Source organism: Podarcis cretensis (assembly GCF_951804945.1).
Source record: "Podarcis cretensis genome assembly, chromosome: 9".
NCBI classification, from domain to species: Eukaryota; Metazoa; Chordata; class Lepidosauria; order Squamata; family Lacertidae; genus Podarcis; species Podarcis cretensis.
Window position 1 is genome coordinate 19,221,108 of NC_137178.1, and position 18,093 is coordinate 19,239,200.

The window sequence follows — 18,093 nt, forward strand, 5'->3', positions numbered from 1 at the left end:
AACCATAGATTTGACGTAGTTTGAAATAGATGGGACTAGAACAACTTGAAGACAGTACCACTCTTTGCAGGATTGAGGCCTACCACATGTTCTAGTGATCAATGCCCTTCCTAGTTACTAAAATTTGTTTGGGCTGGGCTGGAACTATGGATCTCAGATAGTTACTGTCCAGTTACCTGCCATTAATGAACAAGATGCTGGAGTCTGTGATGGTTTATCAACTCCAGGTGATATTAGATGATGCTGATGATCTGTTTCAGGCTGATTTTGAAACAGCCTTGATTGACCTGATGGATTACTTGCATTGGAGAATGGATTTAAGGGGTGGAGAGTCCAGTCCTATGTGTTATTGACCTCTCAGTGTCTTTTAGTGCTATTGGCCTTGGTATTTTCTGAACTATCAGTATGGGTTGGGCTGAGGAGGCGCAGTGTTACTGTGGCTTCAGTCCTTTTTGGAGGATAAGTCTCGGAAACTGATGTTAGGGAAGCTTCCACTATGCATTATACAGTGGTACCTTGGTTTAAGGACAGCTTAGTTTATGAACAACTTGGATTAAGAACGCTGCAAACCTGGAAGTACAGTGGTACCTTGGGTTAAGAACTTAATTCGTTCTGGAGGTCCGTTCTTAACCTGAAACTGTTCTCTTTTTTTTAACTGTTTTTTTTTTTGAAAACTTTTTTTTTTTTTTTTGAAACTGTTCTTAACCCAAGGTACCACTGTACTCTTATAGAGTTCTGGTCGCCTGGTAACCTGAAGCATCTGTAACCTGAAGCGTCTGTAACCCGAGGTACCACTGTAGGTGTTTTGATTTGTAAACTTACCTCGCTGCCCGTTGAGTGTGTTCCATTTGTAAATTGAGTCTCCGGCTGCTGTGGGAAAGCATGCCTTGGTTTAAGAATGCTTTGGTTTAAGAATGGACTTCTGGAATAGATTAAGTTAGTAAACCAAGGTACCACTGTATCTGTTAACATATGTAGTGCCTTATAATGAATATGTATAGTGGAGCATCTTGACTCTCACACATTTAACATCTGCATGAAACCACTGGGGGAAGTTTCCTGGAGGTTTGGGCTAAAGTGTCATCACTATGCAGTAGACACTCTACCTCCATATCATTTCCATCTATTCATTCCATGGAGGTTATGGAACTCTTGCCTCACTGTCTGGGAAGTGGTTTAGAGCTGGATAAGAGTGAATAGGCTGGGGCTTAATGCAGACAAGGAAATACTGTGGGGTGGTAAATAGAGTTCTCTGGATGGAAGTTTGCTGCTGTTAGATAGGCTTGCACTCCCCTGAATGACGAAGTATGGAGTTGGGGAGTTTTGGACTCAGCACTAAATGGGAAAGTTCAGGTGGCAGGAGTGGCCAACTGCTTTTTACCAATTTAGGCTGGTGTGCCAACTTCGACCCCTATTTAGAGAGGAGAGACCTTGTCTTAGTGAACCATTCACAAGTGATAACCAAGCTGGACTACTGTAAAGCATTCTGTATGGGCCTGCCTTTAAAGATGGTTTAGAAAAGTCAGTTTGCAGAAAATGCAAAATACTGAGTATTGGTGAGGGCTGGTTGGTCAGTATGTGGTAAACCTATGATCCAGTTCAAAGTGCTGGTATTTAATTTATGCATTTATATCCCATCTTTTTCTCCAATGAGCTCAAGGTGGTATGCATTGTTCTCTCCCTCGTCAATTAATCCTCACAACAACCCTGTGAGGTCAGTGTTTGGCCCAAGATCACCCAGTGAACTTCATGCCCAAGTGAGGATCTGAACTCTAGTCTCCTGGGTCCTAATCCGAGACTCGAAGCACTGCACACCACCCTGGCTCCCTTAAGGCCTTAAATGGTTTGTGGTCAGGTTACGTGAAATAATCTTCAGTATTGGGCTGCTTGTATCAGGGTCTCTACTTGTGTGCCCATTTGTGAAAGCAAATAAGCAGGTGGGCACAAGGGATAGGGACTTTACGACAGTGGCCCAACACCTGTGGAACCCGGCTTCCATGGAAATACATAAACCACCTTCACTTTTTGCAGACCTTTAAGCAGGCCCTACATTTGCCATTTCATAAAGAAATGTTTTATTGGGTTGCTGTATATCATCATCATTTTATTTGTATGCTACCTTTCCATAGCTAAAACCATGCTCAAGGTGGCTTACAACATTAAAGGATTTACATAATTACAAACCTAACAAAAGTAGTAATAAACAATAAATAAAACACATCAAATATAGACAGCCAAACTGAACAATTGCCACATAAATCATGAATGATAATAAGATCTAAAAATAAGGATACGAAAAATAATAATAATCAATAACAGCAACAAAATCCCCCAGCAAAAACTCATAAACAATATCCCAACTGCATTAGTTTTAGTTATCTGATTTCATTCATACTGGGACAAATGTTGTTTGCAGTTAGTGCTTATGCTAGTTCTCTTTGTTTAGTAAAGTTAATTTTATGGTGTGTTGTGGGGTTTTTTAAGTCTCTATTTTTATTGATACTTATCCAAAGATATATGAAAGTTCATACCCAATACAAAGTATCTTTTTATAATACACCAGAATAAAAGAAATACTTTAAAAATCTAATCTAAAAGGAAACAGAATCACAAAGGAGAAGAAAGTAGAGGGAAAGGAGAGAGTGGGATGTGTGTGTGAAAAAAAAGGTTAAAAGACTTCCAGTTCTCTGTCCTTCATCTAAATATTGTATAGTATTCATTCATTAACATCCAACGGTGCTATTTTCTTTAAGCCAATATTTTGTCAATCTTCAAATCCAGATATGACAAGTTCATTTTGTCATTCATTCAAAATGTTCATAAGAAATTTCCAATCTTTAATAAATATCAATAATGATTTCTCTCCAATTAAACACGTTAACTTTGCTATCTCAGCTATGTCCAATAATTTTACTAACCATTCATCTATAGTAGGTAGGGCTGTATCTTTCCATCTTTGTGCATATAACAATCTTACTTCTGTAATCATATATTATAATAATTTTCCATAGTCCCTTTTCAGTTGTGCATCCTATTAATTAACCCTAAAAGAAAAAGTTATGGCTTCAATAGAATATTAACCTTTAAAATCTGCTGTATACAGCAGGTGTTTTATAGTTTTAAAGTTACTGCTGATTATATCTTGTGAATCTACATGTTGGAAATAATTTTGAGGGGGGTTGACCTTAAAAGGTAGCCTACAAATATTTTAGAAAGGTAAGTAATCATAGTATCCTGTGTTTCCATGCTTGCCATAGAATAGGGAAATCGTATTCTGCAGCCTGCATGGAAATGCAGGGTATTAATTGCTTAACAGGTGTGGATTGCCAACAGGCTGCTGGAGAAAGCGAAATCCATCCATTCTCTGCCAACCCACTCATGTACCTTGGTCACAGCTGACCAGGGTGGTGACTGAAGCATATGTGGCACACATTGTATAGTAAAAGGGCACAGGTGAGAGCACATAATAATGCCTGCCATATGGCAGCAATTGTGACAAATAAAATATATATGCCCTCTTCCATTGCATCATCAAGTAACCATCCTGCAGAGCTTTTCCAAGGTGAAAATATCAAAAACCCTCAGAGGCTTGTTGTGATAAATTTGTAAGGCACTTTAAGGGAAATATGGGCAATTAATAAAACTCTGGGGGAGTTTCCAGATCATCAGCTAATCAAGTTGTATGGGATCCTTTCAAGTTCTTGTGGACAAGGCACTTGAAGGTGTTTGGCCAGCTTCGTGCGCTGTTGATCCTTGCTCATTATGACTTATGAAAGCTAAACGGAGAGATTGACTTGGGGGTGGGGTGGGGGTGTCCAAGAAGATGTTAAATCTTCTCTTCTGAAGGTGTGTGAGAGATCCACCAAGGTGCAGGACTGTTTCTAGAAAGTGGCATTGGGTGACTACTGCCTGACTACCTGGCACTTGCACCATGGTGTATTGCAAGGTTCCATCTTGTCCTCATGCTTGTTAACATCTATATCGGCAATGGGAAACCTTTTGGACAGGGTGCCTGTCTGCCAAAATCCCTTTCCCCCCAATTTCAGCTGGATCTCCCTCCCATTTTCTTTTATGCCCAATGTTTCTTTGATCTTTAAAGAGAGAGGGGGAGACTCCAAAAGGCTTTTGAGAGTTTTGCAGAAGGCTTTGGGAGTCTCCCACTGCTTTTTATGATCACAGCAAGGCCCTCTTAAGATTATAATGTCAGCCTTACTACTATGAACTCCTCACTTAGGCTTCTTCACCTCTGTTTGGAGTCTCCAGACCACACAACGACTGCCACCTTTATTCCCTCAGGAGTTCTAATTCCGATAATTTTCTGCACAAGGCAGCAGTCACCACAGCTAAAGTGAAGCACCTTTAACCCATCCTTTCTGCTGCTGGGGAAGGGGACAGAGATTTAAGGATGGAATTTACCTTGATTGGATCATTTCCCCCTGTATAGGAGTGGGATGGGGTGAGGTGAGGAAGATCCAGCCTATTCAGACTTCCTCCCAAGCGCCCTTTAAAGAAGTAGGGAGGCACTGAAACAGCACTTTGAAGATAAGCATTTTAATATAATAGCCATGCCTCCAGTGGCAAAGTGCCATTTGAATCAAACTTCCTTTTCCTTGAAGGATGGGGGAGGCTGGTTCAAACAGTGCTCTGCTTCTCCTTTAAGCAGGTGTAGAAAGAGGGGGAAAGTAATGAGTGGAGATTTATTCCTGCCACCTAGACTGCTTAGCCGTTGCAGCCTGTGTCACTAGCAGATGCATGGCTATGCATGGTTTGGGAATAACAGCCTGGTGAGCCTAGTTGACCCACAGACTGAAGATTCCCCACTCTGATCTATATGAAGTATCTGAGTGAGGTCATCCAGGGATCTAGGGCACAGCATTATCAGTGTGTGGATGAATCCCAGCTCTAGTTCTTCTTTTTCATCAGAATTGTTGGAGACTGTACAGGTTAGCTTGGAGGCACTAGTGAGTTGCTTAAGAGCCGTCATGTGTCTTGGAAGTAAGTAGATGACCTGTTCTAGACAGGATTGCACTTTCCTTGAAGTAGCAGGTTTGAAGTCTGGGGATACTCTTAGATCCATCAGCATCACTTGATGCTGAGATGGCATCAGTGGAATAGCACTTCTTTTTCTAGCTGTGGAAACCTGCCATAGCCCAGAGTAGAGGTAACTGTGGTTGTTCCTTTTCTGTGCTGGCATTCTGGTTATGGAACTCCCCCTGGTCAGAAATGTGGTTGATGTCTACATTGGCAATAGTTGGAGATACATTAGTTCACTAAGGCATTTGGGAGTAGTTAATCAATGTTGCCCATTTATAATTGGAGACTGCTTTCTCCTCTTTTGTACATGGCCTAACTTTTTACTGTGTGTTTTATAGTTTCAATACATCTTAAGTTTTATAGGTGTAAACTACCCTGAGGTTATTCATGACCCAAGACAGTATAGAAATTTATTGAATGAATGAATGCCTACAAATAAGGATCTTCCATTGTATTTTCTTGCTCTATCATGTATCTCCCACCTCACCCTTTGGGTTTTGTTTTGTTTTTAGATCTCTAGCTACTCTTGATTTATATGGTGCTATCGTAAGCCCGAGGGATTTTAAATTGAACTCCATAATCTGTGACAGAAGTGGAAGGCCAATCATGAGTCTGCTTAACCTGAACCGCTTTCGCTTTGAAAGGAAGTCATGTGTGGAGGAAGAGAGTGCCCCTTCCCCTGGCCTTTCTGCAGATCAGGAGGAGGCTTCTTCTACTTCTTTGGATGCAGTAGATAAGGATACCACATGTTCTCCTCCTTCAAAAGATGGTGCTGCATCTGTTGGTGAAGAAAATGACAATGTTCCTGATCACATTAGTAAACCAGCCACCCCAGCATCTGATGTGTCTGAGAAAACTGGTGAGTTCTCATATATGTGATTTATAAATGAAGGGAAAGTCTATACACAACCAGTTTGATTTAGTCTGCAGTACTCGTGCTGATAGCTTAGTGTTTGATCTTCACTCATACAGCTGAATGAAGTTTTGATAGCAATGTGGCGGCTGTATCTTGTTATATCTTTTACAGCTCTTAATTTCTAGAGCAGTCTTTGAATTCCTCTAGTTATGTGCAGAGTATTCCTGTGGTTGACTAGACATTCATTTTCTCTGGTATCAAATATCATGTTCTCAAAAGCATTTAGGAAATCTGGGTTAATTAAGAACTTGCAAGAAAATCCTATAGGGCTTGACCCTCATAACTTAACATTCAAACTGCTTTGCCAACATCCTGATTCATTGACGTTGTTTTGGTAGGAAAACAAAGCAGACAGTCCTTTGATATTTTCTACATGTGAACATAAGCATTCACTGTTGCTATTACTACTGTACAATAGCTTTTGAAAGCCATTTTTATTGGTCAGTGATAATGTCGTCTCTCCCATCTCCCATTCCCTGAGCAGAGGGTACCACATTAAGAGCAATGTATGGTTGTATAGATACTTGCTTAGTCCTGTGCTAAGGAAATAAATCTAATCAAGATGAAAAGCTTTTCTACCCCACCCCAAAATATGAGAGAAAACTTTAGCTAGAGTTTATTATTAATATGGGATAATAAGCTGTTGCATAAAACAGACAATTTTCACGTTTATAGGTAAAGTATGCACTTAAGGTGCTTTTTTTAATGCAGTAGATCTTTTTGAAAAAGGAAACTTAGAAATGGATTTAAATCTGTCTCCATAGAAACTGCACAAATAGGGATGGTGTGGCCCAGTGCCTAATCTCTCCTAGCAGAAACTGGTCTGCTAGTATATGGTAAAAAAATACGAGGGGAGCAACAAATACAATGGGGGAAGAGGATAAAAGCCAATGAGGAGCAATATAGTAAATGGTTTTATTAACCGAATTAGTTCACCACATCTATCCCTTGTAACCCTTAGCTATTATCTCTCTCCCTTCCCCCCCGAAATTGCAAAAATCTAGATTGTAAACTCTTTTGGGGAGGGGGTGCTTTATTTATAAAGAAATAAAATGATAATTGTTTATGGATGAGTGGGAACATTTCCCCACCAAATGTAGAATGAGTTTGTTATGGGAATTACTTCAAGTGTCCATAGGTAATAATTGTATAGTCATATACATTTCATTGCTTTTGCTGAGTCAGGGTGGGTTTTTTTTGTTCAATGGAAACAACTGTGTCTGCTCCTCATTTGTTAGTGAGGTATCATCCAGCTTATTCCTTGGAATGAGCTGTTGTAGTAATAAGGCTTCAGAGAGCTATGACACACATTATGCAGTGACAAACCAAAGCTTTCCAGTGACTTTGTGTGGGTGATTCTGTCTCTGCTTAATAGTCTCTGCTTAATAACAAGCATTTTGCCCATGAGCACATCCCCTTTTCTCATGGCATTCATTAATGAAATGTGGAATCTTGTAACTAACTATAATTTATTGGTTTTGTTTGAACCAGGAAATTATGGTTGCTAACTTCAGGAAAAAAGCCAGAAACTTAAACTAACTTGAAGATTTTAATTTTTATTCACACATTCATATCCCACTTCTTAAAAATAATTTGTTATGGACAGCACAGGTAACGACCGATTCATGCGTGTCTGAATAAAATGCAACTGAACCTGGAAGTGACTAAAAAATGTCACTAAACACATCGCTAAAAGGGTGTGGCATGGCATAATGGGGCAGGGCGCTCTTATGCGTACTCCGCTGACAAACGTGGTGGCTGGAAATGGCACCTCAGTGCGAAATGATCATTGACTGTGTCTAACAGGGCAGCTTAATTTGGAATGTTCACACTAAATTTAGTCTGTGGACTGTATCTCAGTGATACAGCAGTATAGCTCAGTGATAAAGCAAACTCTTCTGAATGTAGAAGGTCTTGAGCTCCAGTTGCCACAACTTCACCTCAGATTGCGGGTCTTGGGGCTGGAAATACTTCCGTCTCAGTCATTGGAAAGCTGCTGCCAGACAGAGTATGCAGTACTCTCAACCAATTATTTTAGGCTAGATAGACTATAAATAAAATGCCATGGAAGTAATGGTCCAAGTGCCATAATATCCCTGAGTTTAAAGCAAACAAGCTAAGTAGAAATCAGAATGTCAGTTGTGCTATGGTGATAAGAGCAATGGAAAGTTTGTCTCTGTACTGTGGACAGATGAAGCAAATAACAATATATGGACATGCAAAAATAGCTATGGCTTTGGGATTAAGAGCAAGCTGCGAGAATGTTTGCTTCACCCCTTGTGCTGTCTTGTGCAGCTCTATTCCCTATTCTCTATCCTTAATCGGTACGATATCTGACTGTTGCTTGACCCTGATGAGTTTAATATGTCTCTAATTAGGCTTGGTGATGGTCATATGAAGCATTAAATATTGGTGTGGGGGGAGCATGTGGTGGTGTCGTCTGATTTCTGTAGTATCCTGGTTTTACTTTTAAACAGAGCAGGTGTGTGAGCTGCATTTTTCTAATTCAAAATCTACTGCTAAGTTGCAAGTTATTTCTTGATATTTTTTCGGGGGGGTGGGCGTTATCCCCCTACTCGAATAAATATATCTAGTTCTAAGATCCTGTTACCATATGGCAGTACAATTTTACTACGGCGGTGGGGGGCATGCCACAGCACCCAGTTTCAAAGTTTACTTTTCCAGTGTCAGTCACTTGCTCGGGGTTATAAAAGCTCAAGATTTATTGACGTTTCCATCAAACACCTCTCAAGCACTTTCAGATTATTTAAAATTTATTTCCAGTAAACTTCTGTCAGGCAGCAATCCTATTTTGCAGCTGCTGTTCTCCTGTGTGTGCTGCTGTCTTTCTCATTTTGCCCTCCAGGGTCAGAATGCTTTAGCCCTGAAACGGAGCCATGGATGGAACCATAATCTTTTCACTTTTGCCCCTACCTGCTTTTAGGGCTGTTAGCTGTTTCAAGCAAGAGCATAGCAGAACACAGAAGCCCCTTCTTTCCATTTGATGCCAGAAGACCTGTGCAGGCCACACTGTAGTTCTGAGCCTACGTAAGGCTGTGATTTTAGCCCATGTGTGTTCACACTTTTCTCAGCAGCCATTGAGTTTGGAGGCATGCTGAGTTTTAAGGATGCCACAACTTGAAACAGATCTTCAATTAACCACCCAACTATACCACCTTTAACACACACGTTTTCAAGGCAGTAGAAAAACTCATTAACTTAAATTACATAATTCTTAGACTAAACGTGCCCCCAAAGCACATTTCTAATTAATTTGGTGTAATCAGCGTGGCCACTTCTGATGATACCTCAATCATAGTAAGACTTGTACTCTTGTTTTTCTGTAACATGTGTCTTTTTTATCCTTTAAAATGCTTTGACAGATGATTCCAGTGTTCCAGAAACCCCTGAAGCAAAAAGGACAACACAATCATCTTTTTTTAAGTGTCAGAAAGATGTTATTGAATTGTCATCAGAAAGTGAAGAAGAAGTGGCACCAAAATACTCCCGTATAAAGCAATTTGCTGCTCCCAGGAAGGATGTGATTATTATGTAAGTCTTAGTAATGCCTGTTTATTTATACATATAAATTCCCTTATTGATACTCATAAATTGATATTAAGTCCATATTTCTGATTACTACTTTCTTACAAGCAAATATTTTTTTTGGGGGGGTCGGTATAAAAAACAATAAAGCTTGTTATCATTAACTCCATGAGAGCTCCTAAATAGGTTTCATTTCATTGCATGTTTAATTTGTATACCACCTTTCTTTATTGCAATACGCAAGGCATTTTACAAGCCAAAGAAGCAACAAAATATACAAAATCTATTTTACGACTGCCTGATCCAACGCATATGTCATAATAAGAAATATGGCTTAAAATAAACAGCTTTATCAAACAGCATGAAACTATTAATCCCATGGTCATGGGTTTGAGCCCCACATTGGGCCAAAGAGTCCTGTGTCGCACAGGGTTGTACTAGATGATCCTTGAGAGCCAGGTGACACTGGAGAGCCAGTGTGGTGTAGTGGTTAAGAGCAGTGGACTCATAATCTGGTGAACCGAGTTCGCGTCCCCACTCCTCCACATGCAGCTGCTGGGTGACCTTGGGCTAGTCACACTTCTCTGAAGTCTCTCAGCCTCACTCACCTCACAGAGTGTTTGTTGTGGGTAGGAAGGGAAAGGAGATTGTTAGCCTCTTTGAGACTCCTTAGGAAAGCGGGAGATCAAATCCAAACTCTTCTTCTTGTGGTCCCTTCCGACTCTGTGATTCTATTCTATTCTATAGCAATATTCAGTATTCCATTAGAATCTAATAGTGCACAATAAAATTGACTCTCAAAATACCATCAAATAATTAAACAGAAATTCACTCTCAACAATAACAATAAATCCTTACTAAATTATGATCAATAAAAATTACAGTACTTAAAAATACCACCATACAGTTTAAAAGAATTAAGTAACAAGGTTACATAACTTGTAAAATGATTAATCCCTCCCCACCCCACCAGCTCCTCTCTTTCTAATTGCTTTGCTGATCTTCAAGCCATGACCTGGGGGCAAGGAAGCTGTTGGACAGATGAACTTGATTGAGGATGGAGGAGGAGGGTCTTTGGCCCTTCTTCACACTTCTAGCCAGAGGAGCTGGCAGGGCACTGAGGTAGCTGTTTAAACGAGATGGAGTAGCAGGTGTTATGACTACTCACATCTCCATGCCTCTCTTGGGAGCAACCACGTATAAAGTGGCCTTACAGGTTACTATGACATTGAGAATTCTGGTGCCTTGGAACTGAAGGCCTGAGGGAAGGCAGTAGTGAGCAGGATGAATTGATAAGTAAATCAATCAATCCATCAAGGTTTTTGCCCTGTAACTCACTCCTAGGTTAGAACTATCCACTGAAGAAAATGAATGTTCATAGTAAGTCCAAAATTCATTCCATTTTCACCAAGTTTACCATTTCGTTAGCCAAAGACTGTAGGCCCAAGAACATATATTATTTACTTATTAAATTGGTATGCCAGCATTGATCTCAGGGCAGTTCACAGCATAAAAATACAAGAAAACAAAACACATAATAAAAACATAAATAAAACAATCATCCCCTCGCACACCAGCATAATGACAAACTGCCCACTCAAAAGGGTTGGTTGGATTGTAATATAATGATCTTAGGTACTGCAACATTACTATTTAACATATACAGTGGTACCTCGCGTTACATACGCTTTAGGTTGCATACGCTTCAGGTTACAGACTCTGCTAACCCAGAAATATTACCTCGGGTTAAGAACTTTGCTTCAGGATGAGAACAGAAATCGTGCTCCAGCAGCGAAACGGCAGCAGCAGGAGGCCCCATTAGCTAAAGTGGTGCTTCAGGTTAAGAACAGTTTCAGGTTAAGAACGGACTTCCGGAACAAATTAAGTTCTTAACCCGAGGTATCACTGTACTCAATAAAGTTCATAGAGTTAAAAAGAAGTGAATCTCAGTTATTGAAACAAGCATTATTTATTTTAAAATCTCTCCTGATTATAGATGCATTCCTCCTTCAATCTGAATTTTAAATGCATCCGTTGTTTTTAACTATGAAAAATAATTCTTGGTATCATTAAATAAATTCTCAAAAAATACTTTTTTATATGATACATGGAGCATTTTTTATTGTTTCCATAGAGCTTTGTTTAATTATGTACTTACTTTTTATGATCTTTAATTACACAGCATCTTCAAGAAAAAGATATTATAAATGACAACAACTTGATAATTAGATGAGCATTTTAACATGCCCTCAGGCATTCGGTTTTATAAAAAGATTTGGAAGATAATGTATTATGAGTTAAGTTTTCAAATAAATGAATGGAGTTTTGAAACTACTTTTTATCTCTTGTAATTAATGCATTTAATTCCTTTTCCCAAGGCAACGCTAAGGCAAATTAACAAGTGTTTAACACCTCTTGAAAAGGGCTGCTTCATTTTACTGTGGTCAGGTGTTGCGGTTCAGAATCAACTTCCTAGCTGAGTGTGTAAACTAGATGGTATTCGATAAGGCCTTATTTCTCTTTGTTAATAATTCTGTTATTGCTCAAGTGTACTTGAGTGACTCCTGTAAAGTATTTGCTGTGCTCATGAGATAGAGAAAACGAACTTCTCAGTCAATAACTAGGCCTTCCTAGTGTGTTCAGAACCTTTTTTTGTTGAACAAAGGAACTAACCTAATCTTTGTAAATAGCTAGTCACTTATGGCCATTAAGTGGAGCCACTTACGGAAGCATTAGGTGCTTCCAGTCCACATAATTATTGTCAGCCCACAGAAGCATCTCTTTTGTTGATCAGAGTCTGCTCAGTCTATGCAAGGTAGCCAGTGTGATGCTGTTGATCTCCCAGTTTCCATTAGCCCTGGCCAAACTTGGTCAAGGATGATGGGAATTGTAGTCTATAACAACATCTGGTCAATACCACATTGGATATTCCTGTACAACCACTTTTGTGTGTGCGACAGATGCATATACATATTGTCTAGGAATTCTTGTATCAACTGTGCTGTACAACGTATGTGATTTTTAAGAGCTTCGCTGTGTACCTATGAAATCTTATAAGCTATCCACACACTCTCTTGAGTAGATGTAACCTTAAAAGCCAGTAGGGTTGGAATACAGAAACATTGGCACAGAACAATGTAGAATATAGGTAAATTAGTTTTGACAATATTTTTGAGATTTCTTAGATGCAACTCAGAATGTTCAGGGATGGGTAATGTTGTATGGGGTAACTGGCAATTTTCTTGAAAGCTACTTTGACATCAGAAAGGCATAATCTTAGAAAATTAGGTTTCACCTTCTTACAGAGAAAATGTTGCATCTGCTGCAGCAGAATATTCCAGAGAGTAATGCAGATAAATTCCCTAGACAGAAACGTAGCCTATAAACAGCTCCTGTGTTGGGTAAGTTTTTATGATAAGGCTAGAGCTAATTGCTTGCTTTCCCAAGGCTCTTGACAGGGCAGCTGGTTTTAAAAGTTAGATTCCAAAGGAGTAGCCCTATCAGTCTTTTTGCAGTAAAAAACAATGAAGAGTGTTGTGCACCTTAAAGACCAGTTTTAAGATGGTATACCTATTCAGAGATTACAGTTCACTCAATCAGATGTGTCCATGAAATCCTATGACATAATAAATTTGCTGTTATTCCTACCAGTGCTACTGTGTTTATATAATTATAGAAAATGCAATACTACGGTGCTTGACTAAAATGGTGTAAATATTTTTACCATGCACGACAGCTCAGAGCCTTCAGATAGTGAAGAGGATGAAGGCAAGCCATCAAAATCTGTTAAGGAAAATGAAGAAGAGGAGGAAGAGGAGGAGGATCTGAACTATTGCAAACTCCAAACACTAAAGGAACTCTTTCCACAAAAAAGTGACCAAGAGTTATTACAAGTACAGTAATTTACTTTTGAATTGTTAGCTAATTTGAAAGGAGCACCAGTCATAAAATATTGTGAAGAATGAAGTACAATATTTAGTCTTAAAGCAGTGTTAGTGTTCACTTGGAAGTGAGCTACTTACTCTCACCTTCTCATTCTCTCACACACTGTGACTCAGGGAGTTTTGTTTTCAAATCTTGCATTTTCTGTGAACAGAGTAGGTGATCTTGGATAGGCAACTCTTCTATATATAGTAGCCTGAGAACTTAGTCTCTTATACTATCTACCTTTCATGAGTTCATTCGTATTAGTATGTATACTCTTGCCATTTTGCCCTATAAAGTATGATTCCCTCTCCCCCCCCCCCCCAGGGCACATAAAAATGATTAGAAATGCAATCCATAAAATAATAGCTTAAGTAAATGTTATTTAAGTAGAAGCTTAAAGGCTTGCTGAGCTGGTCCATGGAAAGCTCTTTGAAACTCATAGCAGCATATAATCATTAAATAGTGCCAGTGAAAGAATTGTAGAGTGGGCATGCAGAATGTAGCAGCTTCCTGAGAAGCTCTGCTTTCCCTCTTAAACAAGTTTTTGACCCATTGTGACTGTCATGATGCAGTTGAAATAATGTGGGCAATGTCTCCTAACAGCTCAGAAGGCAAATGGATTTCCAGTGTACTACAGTGTATTGCATAACTCCTCTCCCTTTATCAGTAGCAAGTATTCCCAGTTTGTATGGATTGCAGAATTCATATTTTTTGGGGTGGACAATTTGAATACAGAAGAACTTTCAAAAACCATGCATAGGATTTCACTGTAAATTCTTCAGAATATAATTGAAATTCCTCTAATTTTAATAAAGAAATGTTTGTTGACTTTTTTGTCCTTTCTCTCTCTCTCTCTCTCTTTCTCTCTCTCTAGCTGATATCATCAACTGCTACAATGGATGAAGCTATAGCTGAAGGCTTGAAGTTGAATGAGGAAGGTAAGAAGTACTGGTACTTTCTGTTAATAGTTTCCAAGCAGTTTTTTACCTAGCACTTTAGCATTGGCTGGCACAGAAAATGCTATGCAATTCCTTTTTGTTTTAACCACTCTAAATAATTTGATGTCATCTGCAAATACGGATGCCCAACTAGTTACCCTTAACCCTAGATTATTTATGATCAAGTTGCAAAGCACTGGTGCCCATTCCATCTTTGCCCATACCCATCTTTGGGGACCTAACTGTCTAAGGCCCTCCATTGCTGATTCATAAATTCAGATATAATTCCATCTACAAAGCATTTCTATGCCTAATTTTGCATATGTTCACATGAATATTGGTTAAGTTCCATTTTGTGTACTCCATTTGCTTCATATTATCAGGATCAGTTTGAAGGCTAGGTATTGGCAAATGCAGTCAGTGGTGATCTCACTTGTGATAGCATACAGATAAGTTGGCATCATCTGTGGAAGTCAGTTCTACTGAAGTTAAGGGGACTTGCAACACACTCTTGCACATATTAACTCAGAAGTAAGAATTATCTACATAGTATGGTCTTGGATTTTGGCTACAAGTTATTTCAACTGTACATCTCTTGCATGTCTCAAAATGGCATTTCTTTCCTTGTTTGTTTTTGCTCCTTGACTTCCCCTTCCATCCAATTTTCATTTTTTTAAAAACTGAAATTTTACATCTTTTTATAGCCTCTCGAATGTGTATCTTTTTTAACAGCAAACTTTTGTGAAAAACATTTTGGCTAGTCGTCCTGTGTATAAAATAATAGACATGAAGAAACATGCCTGAACATAAGGGCATGATTCCTTTGATTCTGAGCAAGTTTTAAAAGAAGGAGGAATTTCTGAACATCTGCTATTTTTTTTTTTTTTTGTCTCAGTGGGTTTGTGTGTGTGTGTTTGGTGGATGGGTGGGAGAGAAAAAACTGGCAAAATTTTATTTATTTTATTTCTTATGAACTGCCAACTCATAACAAAAATGTTAGTATACAATAAAATTTCTACATTTTTTACTGTTTGGTTAATTTGAAGTAAAAAAACAGTTTTTGTTTTGATTAAAGGGCATTTAGATTAATTGCTAAGCAACAAAGTGCTTTGATACTGGACTGCAAGAAGTTGCCAATTTTTTAAAGATCCCCTTTTTAATTTCAAAAGGCAGCTCTCGCAAAAGGAAACTTGAGGAAAGTGCCAACGATGGTACTGAAGATGAGGATGACCAAAATACGAAAAAGAAAAAGCTTGATCCTGTAAGTAGCTGGTTGTAACTTCCTTTACATACAGAACCCCCAATTAGCACTCGTTGAGTAAACACCTTGTCAAGATTTTCCATGTGTGCTCAGTTCCTGAGCTAATTATTTATGAGATGAGTGCTAGAGCATTGGAAATTAAACGTTCTCCTAATCATATCTCTTTCATACACTGAATTTTCTGTATTTAATGCATGACTTGGTAGCCACATGTCCGAGTTAGTTCACAGGGGGGAAATCACAGATGTTTGGGCAGCTCCAATTCATCTAAGCCATTTTGTGTGGCCTCTGACCGCTTTCTTTCTAAATACACAGATGAAGTTTTCAACCTTAAGTGTGCTGAAAATAATCTTTATGAAGACATTAATCCATATCTGGCTAAAATAAGTGCTGCTGATGAATCTGGAGGTTTAGCTGTATCTGCTACACCAGGGATAGGGTACCTTTTTTCAATCTGAGCACCATGTTACTTTATGGGCAGCCTGCCAGGGGCCACATTCTGGTAATTGAGGAAGAGTGAGCAGTGCAGCAAGTGTAAATTTTTAACATTTGTACAGTAGGCAATGTCTGAGAAACACTCACACACTCTTCTCTATTCACTACCCAGGCAAGTAAAAGGCATTATCAGATTTGAAGGACATTTCCAACCACACAAACACTTGAAGGAAGGTGTGAAGCAGGACTAGTCGGGGGGGGGGGGGGAGGTTGGGACAAAGTTGTGAAGGACAGTTAGGAAGGCTTGCAGGGGGCAGCCTTTGGCCCCAGGCCTGAGGTTTCTCACCCATGGACCACACACAATTGTGGTTCCTTCAAGTTACCTTTTTCATTCACTGGGTTGTGTGTTGTCTAGTTAGTGGCGTAGGATAAGTCTAAAATTAATGAATCTTTTCTGAACTGTAGTTGCAGAGTCCTGAGAATCAATGGGAAAAGCGTGAAAATCTAGTAAGCAAACTGCACAAAGAATTTCCGAGCTTGGATAAAGAGGTATGTTACATTCACCCAAAAATGTGTTGTATATAACCCTCTTACAAAAATTAGTCCACATTCTAGTTACTGTTATTAGCTCTCTTCCCTTTGCATAGGAATTTGGAATTGTGTAAAAGAGATGAAGTGACTTGATCATGAGTACTTTTTTTTTAGGATACTCCATTCCATTTTCCCCCATCCCCAGTTTTCCATTATCCTCCCTCCCTTCAGATACTCAGTGCTCATCAACCCTCCCTTTAAGCCAGTGATGGCCAAACTTGGCCCTCCAGCTGTTTTGGGACTACAGTTCCCATCATCCCTGACCACTGGTCCTGTTAGCTAGGGATGATGGGAGTTGTAGTCCCAAAACAGCTGGCGGGCCAAGTTTGGCCATCACTGCTTTAAGCTTTTCTAAAGTCTTTCGTACCTCTGCCAACATTGGGATTATCCCAAGCCTGCTGAAACTTTCTTCTTCTACATGAATAGTGTCATATTTGCTACATAAGCGTAGACACTTGGAGAATGGATTTATTGTTAGTGTAAATAATATATATAATAGTATGTGTAATAATTGAGCAATCTAGGAATAGATCCAGCAGTCAGTCCACATCATGAGCTAGAATAGACAGTTAATATTACAGTAGAAGATAGTGTTGTAAAGAAATAATGTGAGGCATTCTTGAATTTGGAGCTAGTGATCTGGAGTACTTTCAGCTTTAATTGTTGGATAAAATGTAAAGGTAAAGAGCAATTTTGTACTGGGCAGTAGTAGCCACAATGTATATTGTATGTTCTCATAGTTGCTGTAAATGAGAAGGTTCCTTGATTGTCTTCTTTGTTTTTATCTGAATAGATGTTTGTCTAGTTGTGATAATACATTGATATTCAGAGGCTGTTAATTCTGTGACTATATAGGATTTCTGCTTACTGTTTCTTAAATAGGAGCTGAGAGATGTACTTCGGGAACACAACTGGATATTTCAGGAAGCTTTTGAATCTTTAAAAGTATTCATGGAAGATCATGAGGGTAAAGAGTATTTCGTTTTCATACACACACACACACAAATATATATATATATACACACACACACACACACACACCTACACCCATATAGGCTTTATCATCCCAAGGAGTTACATGTCCTGTTGTAAGTAATATGTGAAATATTTTTAAATAGAAAAAATGACCAAGTCAGATGCTGATGTAAGAATATATCTTTTATTATCAATGATTCTGTGATGGAGTAAAAGTTGAGGAATTCTAAGTGATGTAAGGCTTGAGTGACAATTGTGGGCAGAACTATTGCAATGTATTTTCAATCCTGCAATCTCTTACCATTTGGTGAGAGCCTTGTGGATGTATGCTTAAGGTCTTCCTAGACCAGGCATCCCCACACTCGGCCCGCCAGGTGTTTTGGGACTACAATTCCCATCATCCCTGACCACTGGTCCTGTTAGCTAGGGATGATGGGAGTTGTAGTCCCAAAACATCTGGAGGGCCGAGT

General features: G+C 39.1%; 1 protein-coding gene and 1 long non-coding RNA gene across 3 annotated transcripts in view; one reads left to right on the top strand and one right to left on the bottom strand.

Annotated features, from left to right (window-relative positions):
• Nucleotides 1-18,093, bottom strand: part of LOC307224435 — a 173,692-nt gene that overhangs the window by 25,823 nt on the left and 129,776 nt on the right. The gene's annotated exons all lie outside the window — the stretch shown is intronic.
• The window catches only part of SMARCAD1 (SNF2 related chromatin remodeling ATPase with DExD box 1), a 44,093-nt gene that overhangs the window by 3,202 nt on the left and 22,798 nt on the right, over nt 1-18,093 (top strand). Inside the window, exons 2-8 of the mRNA XM_079990759.1 lie at nt 5,555-5,893; nt 9,334-9,502; nt 13,233-13,389; nt 14,298-14,361; nt 15,531-15,622; nt 16,523-16,606; nt 17,531-17,615. Of these exons, the coding sequence (XP_079846885.1) occupies nt 5,641-5,893; nt 9,334-9,502; nt 13,233-13,389; nt 14,298-14,361; nt 15,531-15,622; nt 16,523-16,606; nt 17,531-17,615 (904 nt within the window). The 5' untranslated portion in view covers nt 5,555-5,640. The remainder of the gene's footprint in view (nt 1-5,554; nt 5,894-9,333; nt 9,503-13,232; nt 13,390-14,297; nt 14,362-15,530; nt 15,623-16,522; nt 16,607-17,530; nt 17,616-18,093) is intronic.